Here is a 25,107-nt window from a genome sequence, read left to right as displayed (position 1 = left end):
ATATCAAAACATAATATTTTTATAATGGCAAATTTTATATGAAAATATAACTAATTGGTTATAATGTTGTATCACAATAATTCGCTTAATAAATAATACAACTTTCTAAATAAAAAATAATATGTAATAAAAATTGCATATTCGATCATTTTTTAGTCATAGATGCATAATGTTCAGGCTTTTTCAATATGCATATCTATCAGGGTTTTTTAAATTAAAGTATAGCGCGAGCACTTTTCAATGCATCCTTTGACGGTAAAAACTCGACACCGATAAATTCCGACAGCAGTTAAAAGTTTAATTAAAAAATAAAAATTGATTATTTCAGTTGGCTTTTCAATATTTTTTTTATAATTATTTATTCAGAAACTCAAAGGCAAGCTATACATATTATTTTACTAAGAAATTTTCACTTTTAATAGGATTTCATTATATTTATTTATATAATATGCTAAGCAGTAAGCACCAAACATCACTTAATTACTGAGATCGCATTTCACATTATTAACCACGGCATATTTTTGTATTATAATAAATTTTAACTATGTATGAATATTTTTTTTTATTTCTAATTGCTCCCTTTACTACTAATTCAATAACGCATACCACTCGTTTTTGGTTTTTAAGCGTCAGAGAATCATATACAATCGATATTAAAATTTTGATTATATATTTGTTGTTTCTTTATAAAACAGCTTTAATAAACCCATAGATGACACTAAATTCGTTAATTCATCGATGTGGCACTTATTTTGTAAAAATAATTGTGAAGTGATACCCAAAAGTTTGACTGGACTGATCAATTGCATCACCTCTTTTAGTATTCAGTCCCCAGGAACTTTCCAAAGTCAAATCTTCCGACTGTTAACCTATTTTTGTTGAATCTCATTAATATGAATAAAACGCTACCTTATAATTTAATTTATATTATTTTAATCTTCCGTTGTAACATGACAAGCGTAAGCTTAATGCGTTACAAAGGAGTAAATCTGAACCAACTAAGTAAGTCAATCAGATTAAATATTTACAAATATTAACAACAAGGTTTTTCAGTATGATAATGGTTAATTTATAAATTATAATATTTATTTTAATTAATAATTATTTATTGGACTGATTTTGATTAATAGCGCATTTTTTATAAATAAAAATTCGAGTCTGTTGCTGTGGCTCGAACCCGCGGCCTCTGGTTTACCGACCTTCCAAACTACACTGTTTCGAACTTAAATTAAAATTGTGATAATAAAATAGTAGCAATAGCAAGTAGAACGAGCGAAACCAGAATTTTGGCCTTTACGATCTCTTTCAATTCTGATACATATTCGAGTAGGATCAAATTCACTTTATATAATTTTCCTAAAATAATCTAGATACTTTCGGCTGCCTCCTCGTATATTTACTTATTTATTTTTATTATTTTATTTACATCTACATTTTATACGCAAGGTATAATATTTATAAAAAATGTAAAAGGAACATTTGAGGTGGATCGAAACGGTAACGCGCGCTCTGGGACCGAGAGGCCGTAAATAAATTATCGATGAATATGCGCCTATGTATCAATGTATCTTTATGGATTACTGATAGAGGTTTGGGAATATGTGTTCAGTAAAAAAGTGAAACGGCTCGGTCACGTGGAGATAATATCTGCAGATATCACCTCTCGCTGGGTTTTTAATAAAAATATCACGGATACCGTCGATGTGCTACACTTTCTGGGAATATGAAAAAGTAAAGTAACGTTGTACACAATAACGATGGCAAATTACGTTTTGTATAATACGTGTATGTGTTGCTTTGTGTGTGCACGCTTATTAAACCCTTAATCTTCATTATAATTAGGGATGCTGATACATAATATGCAAAATAATTACTTCAGTGAATAAATAATTAGCATTGATATCAAAGCCTATGTTACTGGACTAATTAAATAATATAATATTAATATTATCAACATTAACTTACTGAATAAAAGTTTCAGATTAATATCTACATACATATAGTTGATACATATTTATATTCCAATTTAAGCTATGTAGTTTTATTCAATATTAATTTATTAATTACATTAAATTCACATACTCTTTTTCACCATAAATTATATAATAAAACTGTGTTATTTTGACTCGTATGATTAATTGGTTCTAAAATTATATATTATTATTATCTTTTGCAAAATAACTGTGCTACTAAAAATAATAAATAAATTCGTTACAATCATCCGGTGAAATTTGTTTGTTTTACGTTGTAATGAAAATGTTTTTGGTTGACGGAATACGGAATGTTTATTATGTTAAAATCATATTATAGAATGCCTTTGTCATACAATGCATACATATATGTCTGGTTACTTAAACAACATCAAAGCAATAATACAATCGGTCAATTATAAACCTGATTGCTCAAATTTTGATCAAACACGCTGTAAATCAATTTAGTTGAAACTATTTGACTAGTGAATCCTGCAATAGTTACACCCTGTAAATTCCAATTAGTAAATTATTATTATATAATGCACATTGCATAATGGTGAACATTTTAATAAACGAAATTAATATTATTCAACCATAAATTACCTTATATTTGAAATAAGTTATTTAAAACTTTGATATTCATCGCCCTCTTGGCATAATGAAAAGAAATCCCTACAATTCTTATTATTTAATTTCATTCGCAAAATTACTGACTAATTCTGATTTTTCTCTCCTGAAGATTATTTTCAAAAAGGGCACATAATTAATTGTCTTGCAAAAGGGCCAAAGTTGAATTCATTAATTTCAAAGAGCGAACGTCGATATGCAAATTGTGTCGTTACGCCTTTTTGTTCGGTTTTCTTGCTGAAAGGGTTTGCTAATGTCCTCCAGCTGGAGAGATATTCTTCACTCTGAGACGTTCAGATCTTTGCTACGTCACAAAAAAAATATATTATACGAAAAGGTCCCTTTGACGACACGCGAACACTTTGACGCCTTCTTCTGTGTTTGTGTAAAAAAACGTAAAAGTGTTTTTCTTTACGCGAAAGTATTATTTAATCCAACAGATTTATTTGCCACTGTATTTAATTTTAATTTTAGTACAGTAACAAGTAGAATTATGACCAAATGAGCAATCCTTTATAGTTATATCTAAATTAATAAAGAATACAAATCAAAGCAATTAAAATCTACTGCTATATTACTAACGATCGTACATATGCAATTTTCCATTAAGTCAAAGCTAAAAAGGATTTACACGAATAGGTTCAAAAGCGTCAAAGTGATGTAATGCAATACAAAAATATTTTATTATATATTTTTATTGAACCAGATATTTTATATACATATATTTACTCTTTGATAAAAATATGTTTATACTCACTGTTATAATCAAATCTCCTGCTATGAAAGTCTCATTTTAATTAACACTTAATAATAAAGAGACAGTAATACGCATAAACACAAACTAAAATTTGTTTTAGATATTTGTTCATTAATGTGTACTCTAAAAAAAAAACTTAAAAATTAAATTTAGACAATTAAATAAAGAACTAATTTACCTCTAATTAAATTAATAATTAAACCTTTTATTTAAATTAACTATTAAATTTTAACCATTATTATATGATACAATATAATTACATGGTATTATTACATTAACATATAATTACAAATAATACGCTAATGAAACATAATATTATTATATGTATTATATTATATATCAAATTATATCAACCTCATTTATCAAAGATTTGGATTTATTAGTACATCACATTTTTAATGTTATCGCAGAATCAAAATGCAACGAATAATTGAATTAAATCACTATGCTTTGCTACGATTAAAAAAAGCTTTCTGCATTTTCCAACGCCGTTGCCCCAATTTTAAAAGTCGTTGTACCAAGCGGAGATAGCGCCTGCACAAATGGTGGTATGCAACCGGCTCAGCAGCTATGTATATTTTACATATCAACTTTGCATAGTCAGGCACACGGAATATTAATGATTTTATTACAACATGGTGTAACGTTTAAAAGTTAATTAAAACCATCCTGCGCCATTGTGGAACAATGGTCGTTTTACAACATTTACGTCATTGTTTTTGCATATGATATCGTTCCAGTTAAATCGTATTTACGTGCGATTTGTTTCATGGAATAGTAAATTATACAATTCAATATTTTTTAACATTTACTAATTTTTCACTTACATTATATAAATTAAAAAATCCATAAAACGAAAAAATGTGCTTTTCGTGCAGGCTTGGCAAACAATATTTACCGCACCCTTAAAAACAGAAGTAAAAAAATGTGTAATATTTGAGAAAAATTTTAGAATTATTAATTTTTAATTTCTTAAATGAATTCTAATGATTTAATGAAGTCGCGAGGATCCTTAGAATTCGTCGAGTCATTTTATTTTTTACTTATTTCTGCTTTTGAATAAAATTCAAGAATTACTAAAAAGTCATTCTTGTTTGACTTGTGAAAGATTCTGTATTTTGCATATATTTAATTAATGACATCAATGTTTGGTTTCTTCGATTATATGATTATTCCTAAATTGCCTTTTAAAATTACGAGCTTAGATATTTTCCAATCGTTTTAGCAAAAAAATTAAATCTGCTTCGGCTTTCAATAATAATCGGTTACAACAGCTGTTTACAATAACAATAAAAGAAAAAAACTTTTTTGGTTATCAATCAATCGTTTTGCATTCTCCGATCATACGTAATTTATTCTTATTGGAGCAGATTCTTAGATCACCAAAGCAAAGATAAATCTGCCGACCGGTTGCATCATAAGATTTCCTATCGAGCTCGACGGTTTACCGTTACATTCTAATTAGAATCCACTACTATTTGCCTCTCAGCCATACACCGTGGGGGTGTTACCCTGCGCTTCTAAAGAAATATTTACCATTTGATTTTTATTATACAATAATGCTCTATTCTTATAATAAATATAAATAATTTATTTCTTTTGGAAACAAAAATAGTAGGAATACATTTAATAAAGACTATAATAATTATATTTATTTAAAATATCGTTAAAATTCTGCACAAAATTAAAAAAAATCAGATACATAAGTAGTAAAATTATAAAATGAAGTTAGTGGTATTTGTAGGTTAATCAAATTTATTCATTTAATAATCCAGAACTGACGCCGATCCCCTAGAAATAAAAGTGGGAGTGGTGTCGCATGCAACGAAGAAAGAGATAAAGCATGCTCTTTCGTGTAACGGTACTTCGTCCAGATGACATGAGAATCTTATGAAGCGACCGGTTAGAGTAATAGAAAATCGCAAAAAAATTTTAAGTCATTCAAATACTTTTAATCTTCCAAGAAAGTATGCATATTTTTAAACATCTAGCACGAACACCTTAAGAATGATTTCTTACCTAAATGTTTTATTTTATTACTCAAGCAAAAATAAGGCGATTCTGAGTGTTAATAATTTATAATGTAAACCATTTTTTGGCAATCCCAAGCCCATAATAAAACCTTCTAATAAGTATGCATATTAAGCATAAATTCGTCTTTACTTATACAGCGCGATAAAAGTGGCAGTGGTTGTCAACCTTTTAAAAATATTCCTACAAATTTTATTTTGTATAATAAAAAATTCTTATAAAGTTTTTCGAAAAATAAAAATTCTCGATTTGACATTTTCAAAGAAATTCTCGAGAAGCAACATTAGTTGGAAGTATGTTAAAGTGCGAAATGGAAAATGAAGCTCTTACGAAGTCCTGTGTAGTGCTAAGCAAAGCATTTTATTTTATATTATTTTCCTTTTTTTTACTTTTCCGGCGTCTATTTTTGCTGCAAAGTCACACCTCTTCCGCCATAAAACACAAAATTATATACCACTGGGTTTACGATTCTTTCACGCATATAAAGAAAGAAAATAATTGTTTTATTTCGATCATGAAAATAAGATTGAAATTCTAACAACGCGTTTAAATGAGGACAATTATGTTTTTCGAGTGAGAAAATGCCATTGAATATAATAATTACGCTACAAATGTTTTTGTCTAAAAGGGCAACGTCGCTTTCTAGAGCAGTGGTCTCCCAAGTTGATTACGCGAACCCCAGAGGGTACGCGAGTCCTTACTTGGGGGTACGCCAACTGACAATAACATCATCGTAAACAGCAAAGAAACGAAAAATGAACAACTGGGGTGCAAATATTAAAATTAAATTCGATTATTTACAAATGTATGTTTATATTAAGGGGTACACAATATATTTTTGTCGTTTAAGGGGTACGCGAGTAGAATAGTTTTCTGACCCTTAAAACGTCTTCTCTGCATTTTTGAGCCTTGCGATTTATCGCGCGTTATTATTTTAATATCGATTTCGCTTTAGAATGATTTATGAAACGGATAAAATATTTTCTTAATTTAAAAGGCTTATTTATATACTAAATGATAGCAGAAAAATACTAATTTTTAAAATAACAAAACCTTATTAGGATCTAATAATTAAGAAGCAGCTCAATATATACTACTACTTTCTTATACATATCCCAAAATATATATATTTATGCACTAATATCATGAAATTGCGATAAAAAATATTTTGAAATAAAATATTCTGGATCAATGTTCCTTATAGAATTTTATAGTTCAGGATTAAGCTTGCGAATGGAACACACGTAACATATGTAAATTGTCGACGGATCGCAATCTTTCTGTTGGCGGGCCACACGTGTGACATACCTGATACATAGTTTAATCAACTGATAAAATCATTTATATAAATTAGTCGAAAGTGCGACATAGAGCTTCGTAATCGCAATCGTCGTTTACCCAGCGAAACAGCTTCGTTGCGATTTTCTCGTTAAGTTTCTTTCTCAGAGCCATAAATATTTGTACTGAGATTAAAGCGCGCAATTACTATCTCTCTGTCGGTGGTTGTTATTTTTTTTTATTTGCCCCGGTTGAAAGAACTTTTCGGAAGGCGGCTTTAATTGCAAACGAAGCTTTTGGGAACGGCGGATGCGAATTTGCGTTCGGGGGCCCTTGCGAATTAATTTGCATTCCTACAAAACCGGCACAAAAAGACCCTTCTTTGTGTATACAAAACAAATTGTGGCGCTATTAATCGCCACGGTCATACTTCATCGCTTATTCATGCCGCACATAATACTATGGCGTGGCTTATGGAGAACCACACCTAATCAGAAACACGGAGCTTGAGCTTTTGAACACGGAGCAAAGAGTTTTACAGCGGCGCCGATTAAATTTCACTTCTTGGTATAAACTTGCTAGCTTTGAACAAAACCAAATTACAATATCCGGTTTAACATATAAGTTAAATTAAGTTTTAGAGCGCTATAAGTCAAAAGATTACAATTTCACAGGAACTAGAACTTTTTAAGTTTGCTGGTATTTGTCTTAGAAACCAACCAAATATTCAGGTTACAGACTAACGTACACTTTTTAATCCTAAATAGATAATGTTGCTTATTATAGTAGCACACGCATTTCTGACGTCATTGATACGGGTTGTGTGGCATTTTATAATAAGTATTAAAATATTCAATCGATGATTAAAAAATTGCATTATAATTTTGCATTACTAATACAATTTTAATTCAATATAGCTTATGCTTGCACGTGTATCTGAACAAAAAGTATATAAGATAAAATCCAATGCAATGCAATAGAACAATTTTATTTATACTAACCTCTTTTGACTTAATCTACAATATGCATAATCTAATATATGACTTAAGCTTTAAATACCGTAAAATAATTTTGTTTATTTTTAGATTTATTTTATGTTACCATTTATACAATGAAGCAATCGTTCTTTTTTAATTTGGGTAAAAGTCGAAATAAAAAGTATATTACTTCATAAAACACAATTTTATTTTCTTTATTACACAGGCCGTAAAGCGTGGTTCAAAAGGCGCTAAATCGTAAAAATGGCTATTTTTAAATTGCGTGTATTTTCATTTAATGGTTAAAAAATTGACATAACAACAACAGAACAAGTTAAATATTGTAAAATCAAAGTTGCATAATTTCTAGATACTATTTTTAATTTTTATTTTTTTAAAAACAAATATTAAATTTTGATATCTTACTATAAAAAATATAAAAGATTTTATTTTTGTGATTTTTTTTCTTTGGCGTACTTAATGATCAGATCATTAATATCAAATAAAGTAGTTACAGTTACATCTACATACATATTACAGCCACGGAAGACATTTTATAGCGCGTTGGTTAAAGTTAGTGTGAACAGCATCACAAAGCTTTCGAATGCAGTCGATGGAAGAAAGTAATTACAACTTTAGCGAAAGAGATGCTCCCATGCAATAGAAAACCGGTCCAAGAACGCCCCAACCACCTTTGTAGTTTTCAACCCCTAGCCCTAGCCACCCACACCCACTGCGAGGCTTCCAATTCGAAAGTCCCACTTTGTGGCAATCAACGCTAGGTGCTCTTCTGCCAATTAACCAAGCTCTAGGAATAGTATTTTTATTAGGAAACTTAGCATTGCAATATTTTATATAAGAAAACTTATAAACCAATTAGATACATGCTGGTAGGAACATGTAATGTGGCATTTATATATGTTATCTTGTTTTAATGAAACACGCATTTTAATTATAAAATAGCAATTAAAATTTATGTTTTTTATTAGGCAAAAAATTAAATCTTGATAGTAAAGAATCCACTAAAATTGCATAAGATTTACTAGTTAGTTAATGAGGCTGTACAATATATATATTTTTCCGAAAAAATGAAAAATTAAGAGTCTGAAAGTCTTGCAGTCGCTTCTCTTTACTTTTTTTAGCGATAGAACACACGCATTGAATTTTATGACTATCTGCACAATTAATATTCTCCTCTTATAAACTTAAAAACAAAGTATATAAATCGATTAAAAACGCTATTTATATTTCCCAAAATATGCAATTAACTTACACTAGATCCATTACTAAATGTAGTAGCGAATATAACAGCGTTTTAGCAACTTGACAATATACAATATACTGCGCAATCAAAACTATAACGGTGTAAAATATGAACGGGATAAATAATGAAATAATGAGCAGCATTTAAGATAATAAGCTTCTTTGTAAATAGATATCGAAAATATCGTTTCTCTGAGTAGGTAGTGCAATCTATTAAATCTCATTTTTGAACTAATGATTCAACAAATCTGATAATAGCTACAATATTCTAATTAAATATTTTAAAAATAAAACAAATTACCAACGAATATTTAAAGAGCTTAGAAAGATGAACTTGCATTAAGTGAAACTTGCTGTAAATATTTATTTAAAATAAACATTGTATGTTGAAAATCTTAATCGATAACAATATGCTTTCATATTTGTATATGATAGTTGCCATTAACACATATCGATCAGCTAATTTTGATTAAATTTTACTGTTTGTGGCGGACCTGCTTCTATATATATGGATTGTTTCATCAAGCCTGAGGTTAGATAATTATTAAACGTGACATACATGTAAATTATATATAAATTGGCATCGAACACAATTTACATATCAACGTAGTATTTTATCAAAATAATAATCAGTAATAATTATTACAAAGTAATTATTTAAGTGTAACATTAGAACTTTTATATATAGTATATATATATATAAAAAAATATTAATATTTTTATTTACTTAGCATAAAATTTAAATGCTACATAAATTTCAATTATCATTTGGCTAAACCCATATTTTTATATAAATGTTAATGTAAAAGCTTGCGTGAAAATATTTTACTGTCTCACGTACAGAGATATATATTTTATTATGCGTGTTAAAAAAACGACACGTCATTATATAATAATATACGTTTTGTAAAATAAAAAATACTTTCATAACCTTGGAAATTAATTTATTAAGAATAAAGTTTGACTAAAATAAATGTATAGATAAAAAAGTGTATATATATATATATATATAAATATATATATTTATACACTTATGATATACATTTTTATAAGATTAAAATTGAAAAACCTATTTATTTTGCTTTTATTGTCACTTTTTAAGTACCCGCCATAAATCAGACAGATTAATAGTATCCATTGTAAATGATAACACGTGCATTTGGGATTGCCATCCAAAAGGCCGTTCGTAATCTAGACTAGCGGCCAACAACAATTTGTTTTAAAAATAACGGGCATCTTTTTGTAATTGGCCGTCCCACTGAAAGGGGCGAAAAATAAAATCAAGGTCAGAATATCGTTGTCTGGTAGCCCGGAGACCGCGGGTTAGAGCCACGGCAGCAACATTGAATCTTTACTTATAAAAATACGCTGTTATTCAAAACCGGGCCACATCTGCAAACTTACAGCTACTAATTTTTAAAAATAGCACACATAATTATTTATAATTAATTATATATAGCTATCACAGATTCCCAGACTTTGTCTCTTGGTTTTGTATGTATTCATTATGTCTGAGTTAACTACCCTGTAGATATAATTTTTCCCAATTGTAACGACATTGCGCTTGCGCCTGAAAGATTAAGAAAAATATATCTTATGGAGAGAGTCATGGGTTTTCTCAGACACTCCCATAGAGACTCACTGAATTCGTAGAAACTACAACCAACGGGCGACCCAATTTCAGACCCATAAATATCGCTGAAGCCGCCGCTTCTCTCTTCACATCTTCTAATCTATGTCGACGCTCGGAATTCAAAATTGAATTCACTTCAGAGACGTCTAGAATATATAGACGCACCTATGGAAGATTTGGCGTATAATATAACTAACATATGCAAACTGTACGTGACGATTTTAATTGCTGCATAAAAAATAAATAGTAACGAACAATAACTTCGTATTAAAAACAAAAATTAAGACGCTCTTAATAATTATTTTGTTATCTAAAGCTTTTTTCTTATAATAGTAATATTTTTTGTTCTTATAAAAAAGCTAAAAAATTATTAAGCGTTAAAATAGCGTATTTATTTATCATCATAAATAGATTCTAGACAGAAAATATGTTCGATAACTATAACTGTCAAACAGTGAAGATTAAAGAGTTATTTTATGGATTTTATAATAATGGTTGAGTGTAGACCAAACAACAATACTTCAAGTAACTTATAATATTTAGTTTTTATAAAAAAAATAATAATAACAACTTAAGCCACACAATTGTATGCAAACAAGTATTTCTTAATCCTGATATAATTACTTCAAACTAATGTTTTTTATATAAAAAAAATACTTAATATATTTTTAACTTAACCTTACATTATGCCCACGTACATTATATACGATTCATCTGTATGTAAATACAATACAAACACAAAAGGCACGAGTTTTGGGGAAAGTTTTATACAGTTGATTTCGCGATTGGTAACGACATTACCTTATCAATGAAAGTGCTCCAAATATAAAAATAAATATACTCAAACAAACCGAAAGGCCTCGAAAAAAATATGAATTTATCGATTGTTTCTCTTTTTTACAACCCCTATATTGAGCCGCCTTTGTGCGTATTATGTATTGCGGTACCATTAGCCATTTGTGTACAAACCTACATACATAATATTACTTTCCCTCTCGTTTATTATCCCTAAAAAATAAACAACCACCCTTATATCATATCGAATTTCGTCAAATGGCTACACAGCAAATTGGATAAATAAAACAGCTCATAATTCCCGATAATCCAAATAAATCCGCAGAGTCTAAGTTTAGCTTTTTTATTTATTTATTTTTTGCTATGGCAACCCTTAATTCACGCGTCGCTAGAAGAATGTGAATAATGCGAATTTTCCGTCGTCGCTAGGCAATAATAAAGCTAGATTTCGCATGTAATGGAGTTAGACACCGTAAAAGCGAAAAATACGACCGGTATGCGCAATAAAACGCGCTCTTGGGGCAACGTCGTAATTTTAAAAAAATGACAATCGCCTTTCGATGCTCCGAAAGCGTGACATAGCTTATAAAATGTCTACTGCCTAAATAAAAGGGAGAAGTTAGCTATTTGGTTGATATTTATTATAAATTTTACTTTAACCCGTTAGTCAATATGAACTCTCAATTAATACAGTGAATTCTAGACCGCGTAGATCATCATAGTCATCCTCGTTTATGACTTAGACCGTTTTAATCTGAATCGCATACAATGCTAAAATCCTATGCTCTGCAATGAATAACTGAAAATATTTGCTTTTGATATTGGCTTGAATTAGAAACACTCAAATATTTTTAGCATATTTAATTCAATGAACTTTGGGTTTCTTGATTCAACATAAACGTCAACGTCAACGACATCTTACGCCTACTCAATTTTTGCGGCACCCAACGCGCGAATATTTTTTTGTATCTAATTCATATATAACAGTACGGATATTAGCCGTATATAATAATGTGTATTTTTAAATTTATTTCTTTGTTTTATTAATTTGTGTTTCTATTTGTTACAGATTTCGTCCTTGGTGCTAGAAAATTCTCATCATCAACATGACGTCACAGTGCACCGTTTTCGTTCTTCACAAAATCGTTTTATGTGTTCATAGTGCTAATGATAGTTCGTCCAAGTGAGCTATGCGCCGAAAGCTCGTAAAATTGAACAGTTCGTCAATATTAAAAATATGTTCTTATCACTAGACCAAAATACGATTGACCAATTATCGCGGTTGACGAGTGAAAAGCATCAATGGCAGAGAACTAGACGTTTGTGTTACTTGTCAACGCTGAATGTACATAAATTATATTAAACATAATAATAATCTTTATACCAACGATAAAAGATATATTTTAAAACGAAAGCAATAAAAGTTTTTTTCTAGGAAAAAAATATAAACGTGCATATAAATAAATAATAATTATACAAGTTTGTTACATAAAAAAATATATTATACGTATATATCAAAAGGATAAGAGAAAAATATATAGTGACGATTCTAGTTGATGTTGCCAAATATAAATTATAAAATAAATTAATATAAACTTCGTGCTAATAAGTGTTGATATTGAAAAATATGACGTTATAATATACATATAATAAAAATAAATTAATAAACAATAATATATAATATTAAAACAACTGCGTGGATCTGCGATATAATTGCGTTCACTATTTAAGCTTATTAATTTTATATATCGGTGAGTATAATCATTTTTTTTAATATTTATTTTTTAGTTTTATTTTTACTATTCAAATACATTTATTTGAATAGTAAAAAGGGTAAATTTATCACTTTTATTATTTATAATGTCTAAAGATCGGAATAGCACAGTCGTAACGAAACAAGCCCTAAGGTTGCAAGTTCGAACAATGGCAGTAGACTGAATTTTTTATTTATAAAAATGCGTTATTATTATGTATATGAATCATATTACATATAACAATTTTAATTAATAATAAAGATGTAGCCGATTCCTAGACTTTCTTGCAACTATTCATTATGCGTGATCTGACATGTCTTACCCAGTTGCTACAGATTTACTCCGTTATAACGCATTGGGATTGCGCCTGGCAAGTTACATTGGAAGATTAAAAAGAAACTTTTTATATTTGTGTATATATATGACATTAGAAAAGTTTTGAATATATATCCATAATTTAAATACCGATACATTAAAAACGTGCTTATAATTAAAAGAAACACATGGGAAAATTCCAGAAAAAACATTACAGAAAAATCATGTTTTTCTTAGGAACGTTAAGAAAATACTTTTTCTTGTAGTAATTTCGCCTTATTTTTTAAAGTAGTATCATGAAATGTATCATGTATTTCTGAATCTCGCATTTTTACAAACTGAATACGTGTCATTAAGACTATATCATCGTTGCGGCCGTGAAATAGCATATATTTATTTCATTTAAATCTTCATTTGCAACAAGACAGGCGTAAGCTCAATGCTTTAAACAATGAAAACACAATCAATAACCACTAAATAAATGGTGAGACTAAAATCAGAGACAATCAATATATGACACTATGCACTGTCTAGCTCGAGTATATTTTAATTATTTATCACGATATTCATCCATGAGATGAAGAAAATCTATGAAAACCAAATATGTGATAATCAATCGAAATTTTAATTATATAATGACCTCCCAGATACGATAAAAATTTTAAAACACTAGAGTTCATATAGAATTTGCACTCAAGTCTTTCATGTATTAGTCACATACTTATACCTTTGCTCTATATAAATTGGGTTCCACGACAAAAGCTCTACGGACTTTTAGCCCAACGACAATACGTCCACGACAAAAGATCTAGCCGACTAAAGCCCTAGCTGAGAATTGATCTATACAATATTACGCCTACAAACAAAATATTTTTTTAAAAGATCAATGAATCTAGAGGTATCGTGACTCAATCGTGCTGGTACATAAAAGTATCACGCAGCGGCGTATATATCATATATATAATAGTATAGTATCATCCTGCGGAGATTATTTTTAGGCACAAGAAAAGGGTCCTAAGAAATATCTCATAGTATCACGAAGAAGCGTAAGAAAAATGAATTTGAATTGTTATTATAATCTTTATGGACCTTAAAATATATTTATTATCGAAATAGTATTTTTCCTTTTGATGTTATTTTAGATAAAAACATATCTAAATAAAAGATCCATTTTCTTAAAAGCTTAAAAATAAAAGTGAATCGCATCTAATAGATAAAATATATTATTCATTGTAACGCAAACAGAAAAGTTTCAGAGGCCGAACTGTTCAGCTACTTTAGTATATACGACGAGGATAAAAGTTTGTCTCGAAATTTGCAATAAACTGACTCAAATAAAGGGGATGCGATCGTTTGCAATCGCAAGGTCTCGCGGTCAAAAAAGTTTTCGTACTTCTGACAAACTTTGACCATATAACCCCAATTTTACGATAGCACTGAATTTTAAATATTCCATTTGTGATTTTGTGATGGTAGTAGTACTTTTAAATTTTATTTTAAAAATATATCGCCTCGAACGAGACGAATCTATTATACAGCATTTTTATATGTAATATTAGATTTTTTTTCACTAAATTTTTACATCAATAAATTTATTTTTGTGTTTCTTCTCGTGTTGATATTCTACACATAATGCTAGTAAATATATATATATATAATATGTTAGCAATTACTGAAAGAATATACTCCCTTGACGTCGGTATATCGGATATCGTATTCCTCGTGATTAGTTTTTGCAATTAGGAAGAGAACACTCTAATTATACATATTCTCAGAAGCAATAACCTGATATAATAATATATTATAAGCATTGAAATAATAATAGGGGAGTGTTGTTTATTGAGAATATTTGGTGGTGTTTAATTTATATTATTATTAGAAATATTATTAATGCTATTATTATAATTTAATATGTACAATATAAATAACATAGAAACTTTGCTTTTATATATTATTAAAAGTTTTTAATTAAAAGTAAATAATAAATATTAAAAACTGTAGCAAAAATTCTAAGCTAACAAATCCAATAATATATTTGACAGATACCTAATATGAAAAGTAATATATCTGATTTAAATAAAAAAAATTAAAAAAAACAAAAATATTATTAATACGTATATTTATAACACATATAATAACCACCCATAGAGAGTGAGACTAAAATTTGTCACAATTACGTTTTTAAAAGCTCACTTAACTAATTGTAATAAGCTTTTTCGGACTTATTTGTCACACCGACATTATACGAGCGCACGGGACCAACAGAGATTTGGGTAGATTAAGACTATTTGTATATTTATCTTACAAAAGGACTTAAACTAATACAAGTATCGACAAGTGGATGGAATATGGTTAGCAGGTACCAGAAGCTAGCATGACTCACTTCCTGGGCTCGAATCCTGAATATGAAACTCAGTGGGTTTTTATCTTTTTTCGTGTCTGTGGTAATGTAATTATTTTATAATTACAATAATAATTAATATAAAATTATAATTTTAGTAGATCATGACAAATTTGGTTTTTCTAATCCCATGGATGTTAATTTAAGGACTGATTTAAGAAGACAATAGACTCACTAAAGTGCACGTTCATTGCCAAAAGTTCACAGTTCTAAAGAAGATTTGCTCTAATTTATTAAAAATTAGATATTTAATTATTCTTAACATTCTTCTTGATCTTTTTCGGTTTTCCTGACCGCTTTTTTTCTTTAGCACTTTAGCACTATCTTTTTTGGGTAGATTGTGTAAGGTTTTGAATTTATTTCGTTAACTACTACCTTATTGATGAAACATTAAGGTTGTATATAGTTGCATATGTATATTAATAATGCTTTCACTATCTGATTTAGACAAAAAAATTATATCGAAATAAAATGAATTAAAAATATTTTTCTTAAAACAAATAATTTCGGAATTAAATAATATGAAAAAATACAAATTGTCGGATTTGCCGTTATTTTCTACATGCTTCATAATTTACAATGTACACAAAAATATTTTTGCCAAAACCAATTTATGTTGTAAGAAAGCTTAAAAACAACATTCTATATATGTATTTGTATTTTTTTTATTTATTTATATTCTCACCCACTCATTTCCATTAAATAAATATGTTTTCGCGAATATGACATAAAAATACGATTCCATTATCATCTCCATTAAGTTAGTCGAGCTTCGTTGCTTGCGCCACTGACAAACTCCCATCGTTTGAAGCTTTTTTTTCTAACAATCCCAAGTATACATTATTCAAAAGTTTCCCTTCCGAATTGAATTAATTCGCGAAATAAACATTTTTTCGTGTTTCGTTCCAGGAAATGGACGACGGTAGTGTGAGCGCCGTAGCGACGGGAACGGCGGAAGCGGAAACCACCGGAGACACCCCAGAATGGATGGACACGCTGGGTATGGTGGCCAAAGGCTGCGCCATGGTCTTCGTCATCGTCTCCGCCATCCTTGGCAACCTCCTCGTAATCGTATCCGTCATGAGACACCGGAAACTGAGGATCATTACCAACTACTTTGTGGTTTCTCTAGCATTCGCCGATATGTTAGTAGCCATGGTAGCCATGACTTTTAACGCCAGCGTCCAGCTGACCGGCCGATGGAACTTCGGTTATATAATGTGCGACATATGGAACTCCACGGACGTGTATTTCTCCACCGCCTCCATACTCCATTTATGCTGCATTTCCGTCGATAGATACTACGCCATCGTAAAGCCGCTCAAGTACCCAATAAACATGACGAAGCGGGTGGTGGCCGTCATGTTGGTCAACACTTGGCTCTCCCCGGCCATAATATCCTTCCTACCCATATTGATGGGGTGGTACACCACCGAGGAGCATTTGGCACACCGCCACTTGCATCCAGAAGAGTGCGAGTTCAAAGTTAATAAAGTATATGCAGTGCTATCCAGCTTGATATCGTTCTGGATACCCTGCACCATAATGGTGTTTACTTACCTGGCCATATTTAGGGAAGCCAATAGGCAAGAGAAGGCGATGCATTTGAGGCAAGGGAACGCTATGCTGATGCATAGGAGCTCCAGGGAGATTACTACGTCTCCTCATAACGGGACGGCTAGGGACGAGCCGGCCACTCCCGGAAGAGACAGGTCCATCAGCAAGATGAAGAGAGAACACAAGGCAGCCAGGACGTTGGGGATCATCATGGGCGTGTTTATACTATGCTGGCTGCCGTTTTTCTTGTGGTACGTTTCAGTAAGTCTGTGCGGCGATGCTTGCTTCTGTCCAGAAGTGGTTGTAGCTCTCCTTTTCTGGATAGGATACGTGAACTCCACGTTAAACCCCCTCATTTACGCTTATTTCAACCGAGACTTTAGAGAAGCGTTCAGAAACACGCTGCGCAGTTTGTTTTGCGGGAGATTCCGGAGGCACGGCGCTGACCTGGAGGCTCTTGCGAGGGCGCGGAGGGGCTCAGAGCCCCCGGCAAGCCTTTAGCGCCAGTCCAAAATCTCAAACAACATCTGCCATGCATAGCCAAACTATTAAATGTAGTGTGATTAAACGCTTCTAATTATTATATATATTTAATATACTAATGATTCATATTTTTATATCTAAATTAGATATTTCTTCTACAATGATTATTGTTATTGTTATTATTATTATAAAACTCGTGTTTTTTTTATTACTTTAGTTTAATATACACATGTGAGTGTGTGTATGTACGGATGGGTTCAAAAAAACGATATCTGTTTTTTTGCGCTGCACTTACACTAAGGTCCCTTCAGAGCGATGCAGAACTTGATCCTGCATTACCATGTGAAAGGGCCTTTAGTCGCCATACATACATTTATTAATTTTCTACCTATCAAAATCGTTTTAGTTTGACTTTTAAACTGTTTGATATCTAATATTTCATTATTATCCTTACAATATGATGGAAAGAAGGAACACATCTGCACTTTGCTTTTAATTTACAAGTATAATAATATTCAGTCAATACGTACTAATAGTATATGAACTGACAATTTACCTTTCAACTTTGAACACTAATTATGTATCGAACACCCATTTTTATATGTAATCTTCACTGCGTTGTCCTTTAGAAAATCATATTTTATTATAAAAGAGTGCAATTATTTAACTAATGCAATCAGCTCCTAAGCAAATCGAATAAAATCAAAAATATTCGAAACTTACTACTCCCTCCGTACAGTAGCTAGTAAGTTTAGCATATGTTTTTTTCTTTTACTATTCAAAAAGGCAGCATCAATCTGTTTTGCTTTTATGAAATTTGTGTCTGATACTGTACAATCATAGTGCGCTATAATTTTAATGTAGGTTTTTCACGCCCCCACTCTGTGCGCCGGCGCTGTATTGTTGATTCCACTTCCAATATGGACTAATAAAAATATGCTCTTATTACTTTTTATCACACGGCAATCAATCTCTGATTAGCGTTTTTAAAACAACAGTAAATATCATTATGAGATGTTTTACTACTGAAATTTGATGGTTATCATTCAATATAATTATGTAATATAAAGTCTCGGACAAGTAGATTTTTTCTGCGCATTGTCATTATCAATCACATAAAATTAGATAATGAATTATATATCCAATATCTGTTATATGTTATATTATAACAAAGGGTAGATATTCAAGTGTTTTTATTCGCTCAAAACTAAAGGATAATAACTAAAAATATGAATGCTATGTGCTCCTTCTTTTCGTGAATCCTTCGCATATACATATATTATCTATGAATAACTCCATTCAAAATCTTAACTTACATACTAACATTTATAAAATTGGTGTTTATTAGTGTAGCTATTTTTGGACAGAAGCATGCCTCACCGCACAATTTTACTGGAACGTAGTGGTTTTATCATCAACGATGTATTTGAAAAAGAAAAATTATGAAAAAAAATTACATGTATGTACATATGTATGTTTTACTGCTATATCAATGGTTATAAAAACAGATATCCTTCTTTATAGCCATCCTTTGTGTAAGTATGTGTGTATGTATGTTTCTATATTGATATATTTGGCATAAAGGTGGTCACATACATATATTGGACCAATACGCAAACTTCGAATAATAAACCATTTGTTTCAATCGTATCTAAACAAATGGCTTATCTTTCGATTTTGACGCATTTTCCAAGCGTAAGGATGCACCTTAACAGCAACCACGTCATAGACAAATATAATGTTAAAATATAATTTATTATTGTAAATATTAAAATTTGTAAATCAACGGGGATAATATAACGCTTTTATGACATACTCGTTGTAATATAAACTATAATATTATATACACACGACCGACAAGACGATATGATTTATACTGATTTTTATGTTATTATTAACGTGAAACGATATTCTGATAACCTAAACGACTTTCTAGTAGTTATGCATATAAAATTAATAAATATTCATAGATCATTGATGTTGCAATAATAATGTAATAGTATTAATCTGTGTAACTGTGAGTCTTCAACTCGATTAGGAAATAGTAATTTATTGCCCGTTTTAAACGAATACTTTTAATAGATCAAATTAAAAATATATTGATGTTATGCATTCCTGTTTCATGTAACTATGTGTACCAAATAATAGACTAAATTACAAACAGACAGTTTAGCGTATTAATGAATAGTAATATATTAAACGAATGCGTTACTTTCATCCTCATCTCTATCGACAGCCTTATATTATATAAAATAATATTAGCAATCGATTTAGCTAATAAATGTTTATAAAATCCTTTAGATCTATTAATTTTTGATTCCAGTTAACTTTCAAATACTACGATTTAGTTAATTTTTTGTTAGTAAAACTCCGTCCATTAAATTCTCTATCCTGTCTTCGTTCACTGTCTGACTACATGATATTTATATATGAAATAACGTGATATTATAAATGTGTCTAGAAAATTCGTCATTGTATTGATAATATTCGATCGAAATCATAGCGTGTATCTTAATAATATACTAGTCAATAAATCAAAGTAAAGAACTCATTACGATTATTAAAAAAAAAGAAATAGTTCATCGTTAAACTACACACATACAATTATTATTATAATATTTGACATGTCGTATAACGAATCTTTAATTTATAGGCTTATATATAACATTATTTATTTATTATATTATTGTAAAATATATCAGTATTCTGACATTGCAATTTTTTTTATCACACTTGAACATGTCTCATGACAATCATAATATGAAGTGTTACATATAAATCATATATAAAAAAATTAATTTAAGCGTCTTTAAAAAAATGTAAGAAAATGTATTATGACTGTATTTTTTATTCATTTTTGTATGCTTTTTCTCACATACTGATACTCGAAACATATTTATATTTCAAAATAAGATATAAATCTGTCTGATGCACAAACTATCAATTTAAAATATTTTTATGAAGTTTTAGGGATTGACGAAAAAATGACAAAACCGAATTAGTGTTTTAATACTTTTTACCATATATGACATCTCAATTAAATCCATAATATGTATTTTAAAATCAAAAATAAAAATAAGGCTAAAGAAAATATTATCTTGATTTATAAATTTTACATCAAAGCCCACAATTTTCACTTTATCTAGATTACAATAAGTAATAATAATTTCAGTTCAGAGTAAAGATTGAGACATAAAAAACATTAATTTGTATTTACTTTAAAACAATATAAATTTTGCTGCAAGATTTTTTTAGTGCATATCTGAAAGTCATTACAATAAAAATATCATTATTTCATTATTAATGCATAATTCGGCTTTATTAAAAAAATATTATACAATATATAATATAAGTGGGGGAAAACTGATAAAAGCACAATTAAAAATTGGAATAAATTAGATTGAAATACAATATTTGAGAATTATCAAAAATGACAAAACTTCCAATTAAAAACCAAATACTAAATTGTAAATATTTTTCATTGATTTTAACAATGTTTTACTAATGATGTGTCTTTATATTATATACAGGTTTGCAATATGTATAATGTAGTGTTATTATATTTATTAATATTCTCAATGTTAATAAATAATAATAAAAATTACTATATAAAATTTTCAAGTGAATTACGGTCTACATTTAACAATTCATACAATTAAATAATATCAGATCTCTTAGAATTTCATAGATATTTAGGTTCGAGTAATAGTTATATGTACACATTAACGTAAAATAATATTATTTTTTTCTTAGCTATATTTAACTTTTAAGGTTTTTTCCCACTTATTAAAATTTGTTATTTATGTAAAACTGTGTTTTTGCATTATTTTGTATTCATAATATCTGATTGGTTTAAAGTTTATCACTATCGTTTTAATTTCAGTCTATCTACAAATTATTTCATAAAACATCAATACAAAGCGAATGCAATGTCTTCCAACAAGTCGGCTTTCATTAAATGAAAGTTCTCTCATTCGCCATAAATCGTATTGAAATTTACATTGAACGTTCATCATCTTAATAAATCATTCTTTAAGTTTATAATAATTGTGATTATTGTAAAGATTATTCGATGTTTGTATATAAATCATAGGGTTTAACTAATACCATTTATGTGATTGTATAATTTTTAAGTGAAAGACGGCATAGCGATTTATGTAACATTGTTATACAATATAATTATATATTCATACATAATCATTGTTATATAATTTAATTATTATTATATTATATTATATTATATTAATAACAAATTTGGTTGAATGTTTTTTCACGACTAATAAATTGTAAATGTGTTTTGTTGTTATGTTAATTTTTAAGTCATATATACATATTTATAAAACTGTTCATTAAGATTTAACGTTTCTTAAGTACAAAAAGTATATATGTAACATGTATGAGGATTTTTTTATATGTACTAATTCACAAATAACTAATCTCTAAAGAACATATGTACTTAAATTGCGTGAGAAAAAAAATGCAGGGTCCCGCACCGCTATCACCGAACCAAAACTTCCGTTGATGTACTATAATCGGATATTTTCTAAAGTCAAAACTATTATTTAGAATCTTTTGACTAACACGAATCAATAAGTTAATTAATATTTAAAATGCCTTCTTTCATGACCCTCACTGATACAACGACTTAATTGTGAGTTAACTTTTTTCATGATGTTTTGATACTACAATACTACGGTGGTGCACTCAAAGCGTAATGTTCTAAACACTAAAAATCCTAAAATAAAATAATGTATGAGTTTAACTTTATTTTTGAAAAATTATTCTGCAAATGAAGAGTCCTGCAGTCAAGACTTTATTGCGGAAACAGTTCAGAATTGCAACTTATAAAAAATAAGTCGATAAATCGATCTTGAAAATGAAATTTTACCAAGCTTTATGACAAAGTCTCTTGAGCTGTTTCATGTTGGGTTGTTTATTCACATACACTTGAAAGGTCTTATAAATACAACTAACTCGGTATCCGGTTAATTGGAAAATCAGTATATTGTTTGAACGTTTTAAGTAATCCTCTCTTAGCGTGTACTATTAAAGTGTGCATAGTGTAAGATAACTGAGAATATAAAATTAATATGAACATCCATCAAAAATAGAGAAATGACGCTACGCTTTGAATACGCTACCAGAATATAATATATCTACGGTAAGCGCGTCTAGAACGAATGATCAAGCATATCCCAGATTTTGACATGGTTCCGTTGGATACAACCGTCATAAAACAATATAAGTTTATAAAGAACCAATTGAAACATTTTTTCTACAGATTAGGATAACAATCAGTTTTTGATTCTACATATAAACTGATTTAATGCTAATAAAATTAAGTATAAATTATATATGTATATTAAATTAATCATAACACCAGAAAAGGCTGAACGTATCATGATGGACATAATCGAATGGTGATCATATTTTATTAACCTCTTTTGATGAGGGATTTAATCGTAGAATAGTATTTTTGTATGATTTATTCTAAAGCATATTTTTATATAGTTTTGTACTAAGGCTTTCATTTGTATAAAACTATCAAAAGTATCGTCAGATTGACGAGCTGATTGAGCTGCAGGGTAGTCAACAATCGAGGGATATGCTTGCGTTAATAATATCAGATTTATCACCCGTGCTTACGTCTAGACGTCGTTCATTATTATATGACGAATCTCATTCTTGTTTTATTGTGTATAAATAATCTTTTTTATACGAAAATATTAAAACTAACATCGGGGCACCTATTCACTTCTGTTATAACGAATTGATTTGTCTATATATTTAAAATAAATTTATATAAAAAAGTATATATTTGTTGTAGTTAAATGTCAATAAACCTGTAAAGAAAATACGTATTGTTTGATAAGTTACTTATATATGTAATAACGAATGTGTATTTAAAAAAAAAGAAAAAAAACTATTATTGTAATTTTGTTTCTATGAAAAACTTTTACGAGATGATCGAACATGGAAATAAAAACAAATAAACAATATAATAAAAATATGTTTTTATTTATTGCCTTAACCCTAAATAACCCTCGTATCACGTAATTTAAATCTACTACTTATTCACTTGACATTTTGTCCAAACCACCAAGCATTTGAGAGGAAATAAGTATGTATGTACTATATTAATAAATGTATCATATCTACATATGTACTACAATTGTTTATCTATCCCACTAACACGATTTTTAGCCACGAAGGATACATCGTCTGTCGATATCTACTACCTTGCTATAATTGAATGACAACACTTTCTTCAATCGTCGGGTATAATATTCCCTGATCTGATAGTTCATGATAGTTGTGATTCACTGAACGATGGCAAAATCAGTACATTGGTCGACAGCATGCTTACATACTATTTTTCTCAATAGTCAATGCACAATAAAATAAAACAAATAAAAAAGGGTTATAATTTTAAAATTAAATAAATTGTAAAAATATACATAGAGCAGGGCTCAGCAACCTATGACCCGCGGGTCACCAAGTGACCCGTTTGGTGATTTCAAGTGACCCATTTCAGTTCTGCAAATATAATTTTTTTAACGTGTTACGATGTCACGACTAGACTACATATATGTTTGTTAGGACCAAAAATATTCACTGACCCGAATATTTTTTTTAATAGTCACATTTTAATTATTTTGACCCGCAGCCAAAAAAGGTTGCCGAGACCTGACATAGAGTAAGGTAAGAATTATAATAAATAAAACATATAATATTATAATAATGAAAGAGGACAAAAACCAATACCGCCCTGCGCACTTACACATATCTTTAGTTTTTATGCACTGACTATTTGAAATAAATACACTATATAACATTAGCGAGCCCTGATTCTATTATCATTAACAAAATTTAAATAATCGAAGACAGTAAAAAAATGTTACAAGGCAGACACATTTTATTGAATTTAAGGAATATATAAACATTAATTAACCATAGTAAATATCTAGTGGTACATTTTGAATTGATTATTGCCAAAAAACCTTACTGTTAAATTTGAAACGGAATTAAATCGTTTAATCGTTATTTATGCAATATATTACTAAGTACTCAAACCAGATGTCTTCAAAAACAAACTATATTAAATCAATTTTTGGATTCAGAAGATTTACTCAATCGACAAGATAATCGACAGTTATTCAGTTGAATGCATATACCTGAAAGGTTGGTAGACCTATTATGCTACTGCAGTGTGCAACGGAACGGAGTTTAAATATATAACCATTACATTTAAGGGCGAGATTT

The 25,107-nt window shown here is 29.3% G+C and overlaps 2 protein-coding genes and 1 long non-coding RNA gene across 6 annotated transcripts in view; 2 read left to right on the top strand and 1 right to left on the bottom strand.

The window, feature by feature from the left end:
- Positions 1 to 12,868, top strand: part of LOC148232125 (uncharacterized) — a 244,571-nt gene extending 231,703 nt beyond the window's left edge. For all 4 annotated transcript variants that reach the window (XR_015810883.1, XR_015810884.1, XR_015810882.1 and 1 more), the window contains one exon: positions 12,404 to 12,868. This is a non-coding gene — a long non-coding RNA (uncharacterized LOC148232125). The remainder of the gene's footprint in view (positions 1 to 12,403) is intronic.
- Positions 1 to 25,107, bottom strand: part of l(2)k05819 (transmembrane protein 94-like protein l(2)k05819) — a 605,947-nt gene that overhangs the window by 293,399 nt on the left and 287,441 nt on the right. The gene's annotated exons all lie outside the window — the stretch shown is intronic.
- On the top strand, positions 12,946 to 19,358 carry LOC148232124 (octopamine receptor beta-2R-like). Its single transcript, XM_088193777.1, has 2 exons — positions 12,946 to 13,085; positions 16,714 to 19,358. The coding sequence occupies exon 2, from the start codon at positions 16,717 to 16,719 to the stop codon at positions 17,860 to 17,862; it is 1,146 nt and encodes a 381-aa protein (XP_088049903.1). The 5' UTR covers positions 12,946 to 13,085; positions 16,714 to 16,716; the 3' UTR covers positions 17,863 to 19,358.

The sequence above is a fragment of the Plectrocnemia conspersa genome, unplaced genomic scaffold (genome assembly GCF_051122295.1).
Source record: "Plectrocnemia conspersa isolate PC_06_02 unplaced genomic scaffold, ASM5112229v1 ptg000009l, whole genome shotgun sequence".
NCBI lineage: Eukaryota > Metazoa > Arthropoda > Insecta > Trichoptera > Polycentropodidae > Plectrocnemia > Plectrocnemia conspersa.
Note: the sequence above shows the minus strand (reverse complement) of the source record. Positions and strands in the feature narration are given on the sequence as shown.

What these genes read in the sequence shown, in the direction of transcription:
- LOC148232124 (XM_088193777.1), top strand. Translation starts at nt 16,717, where the DNA reads ATGGACGACGGTAGTGTGAGCGCCGTAGCGACGGGAACGGCGGAAGCG.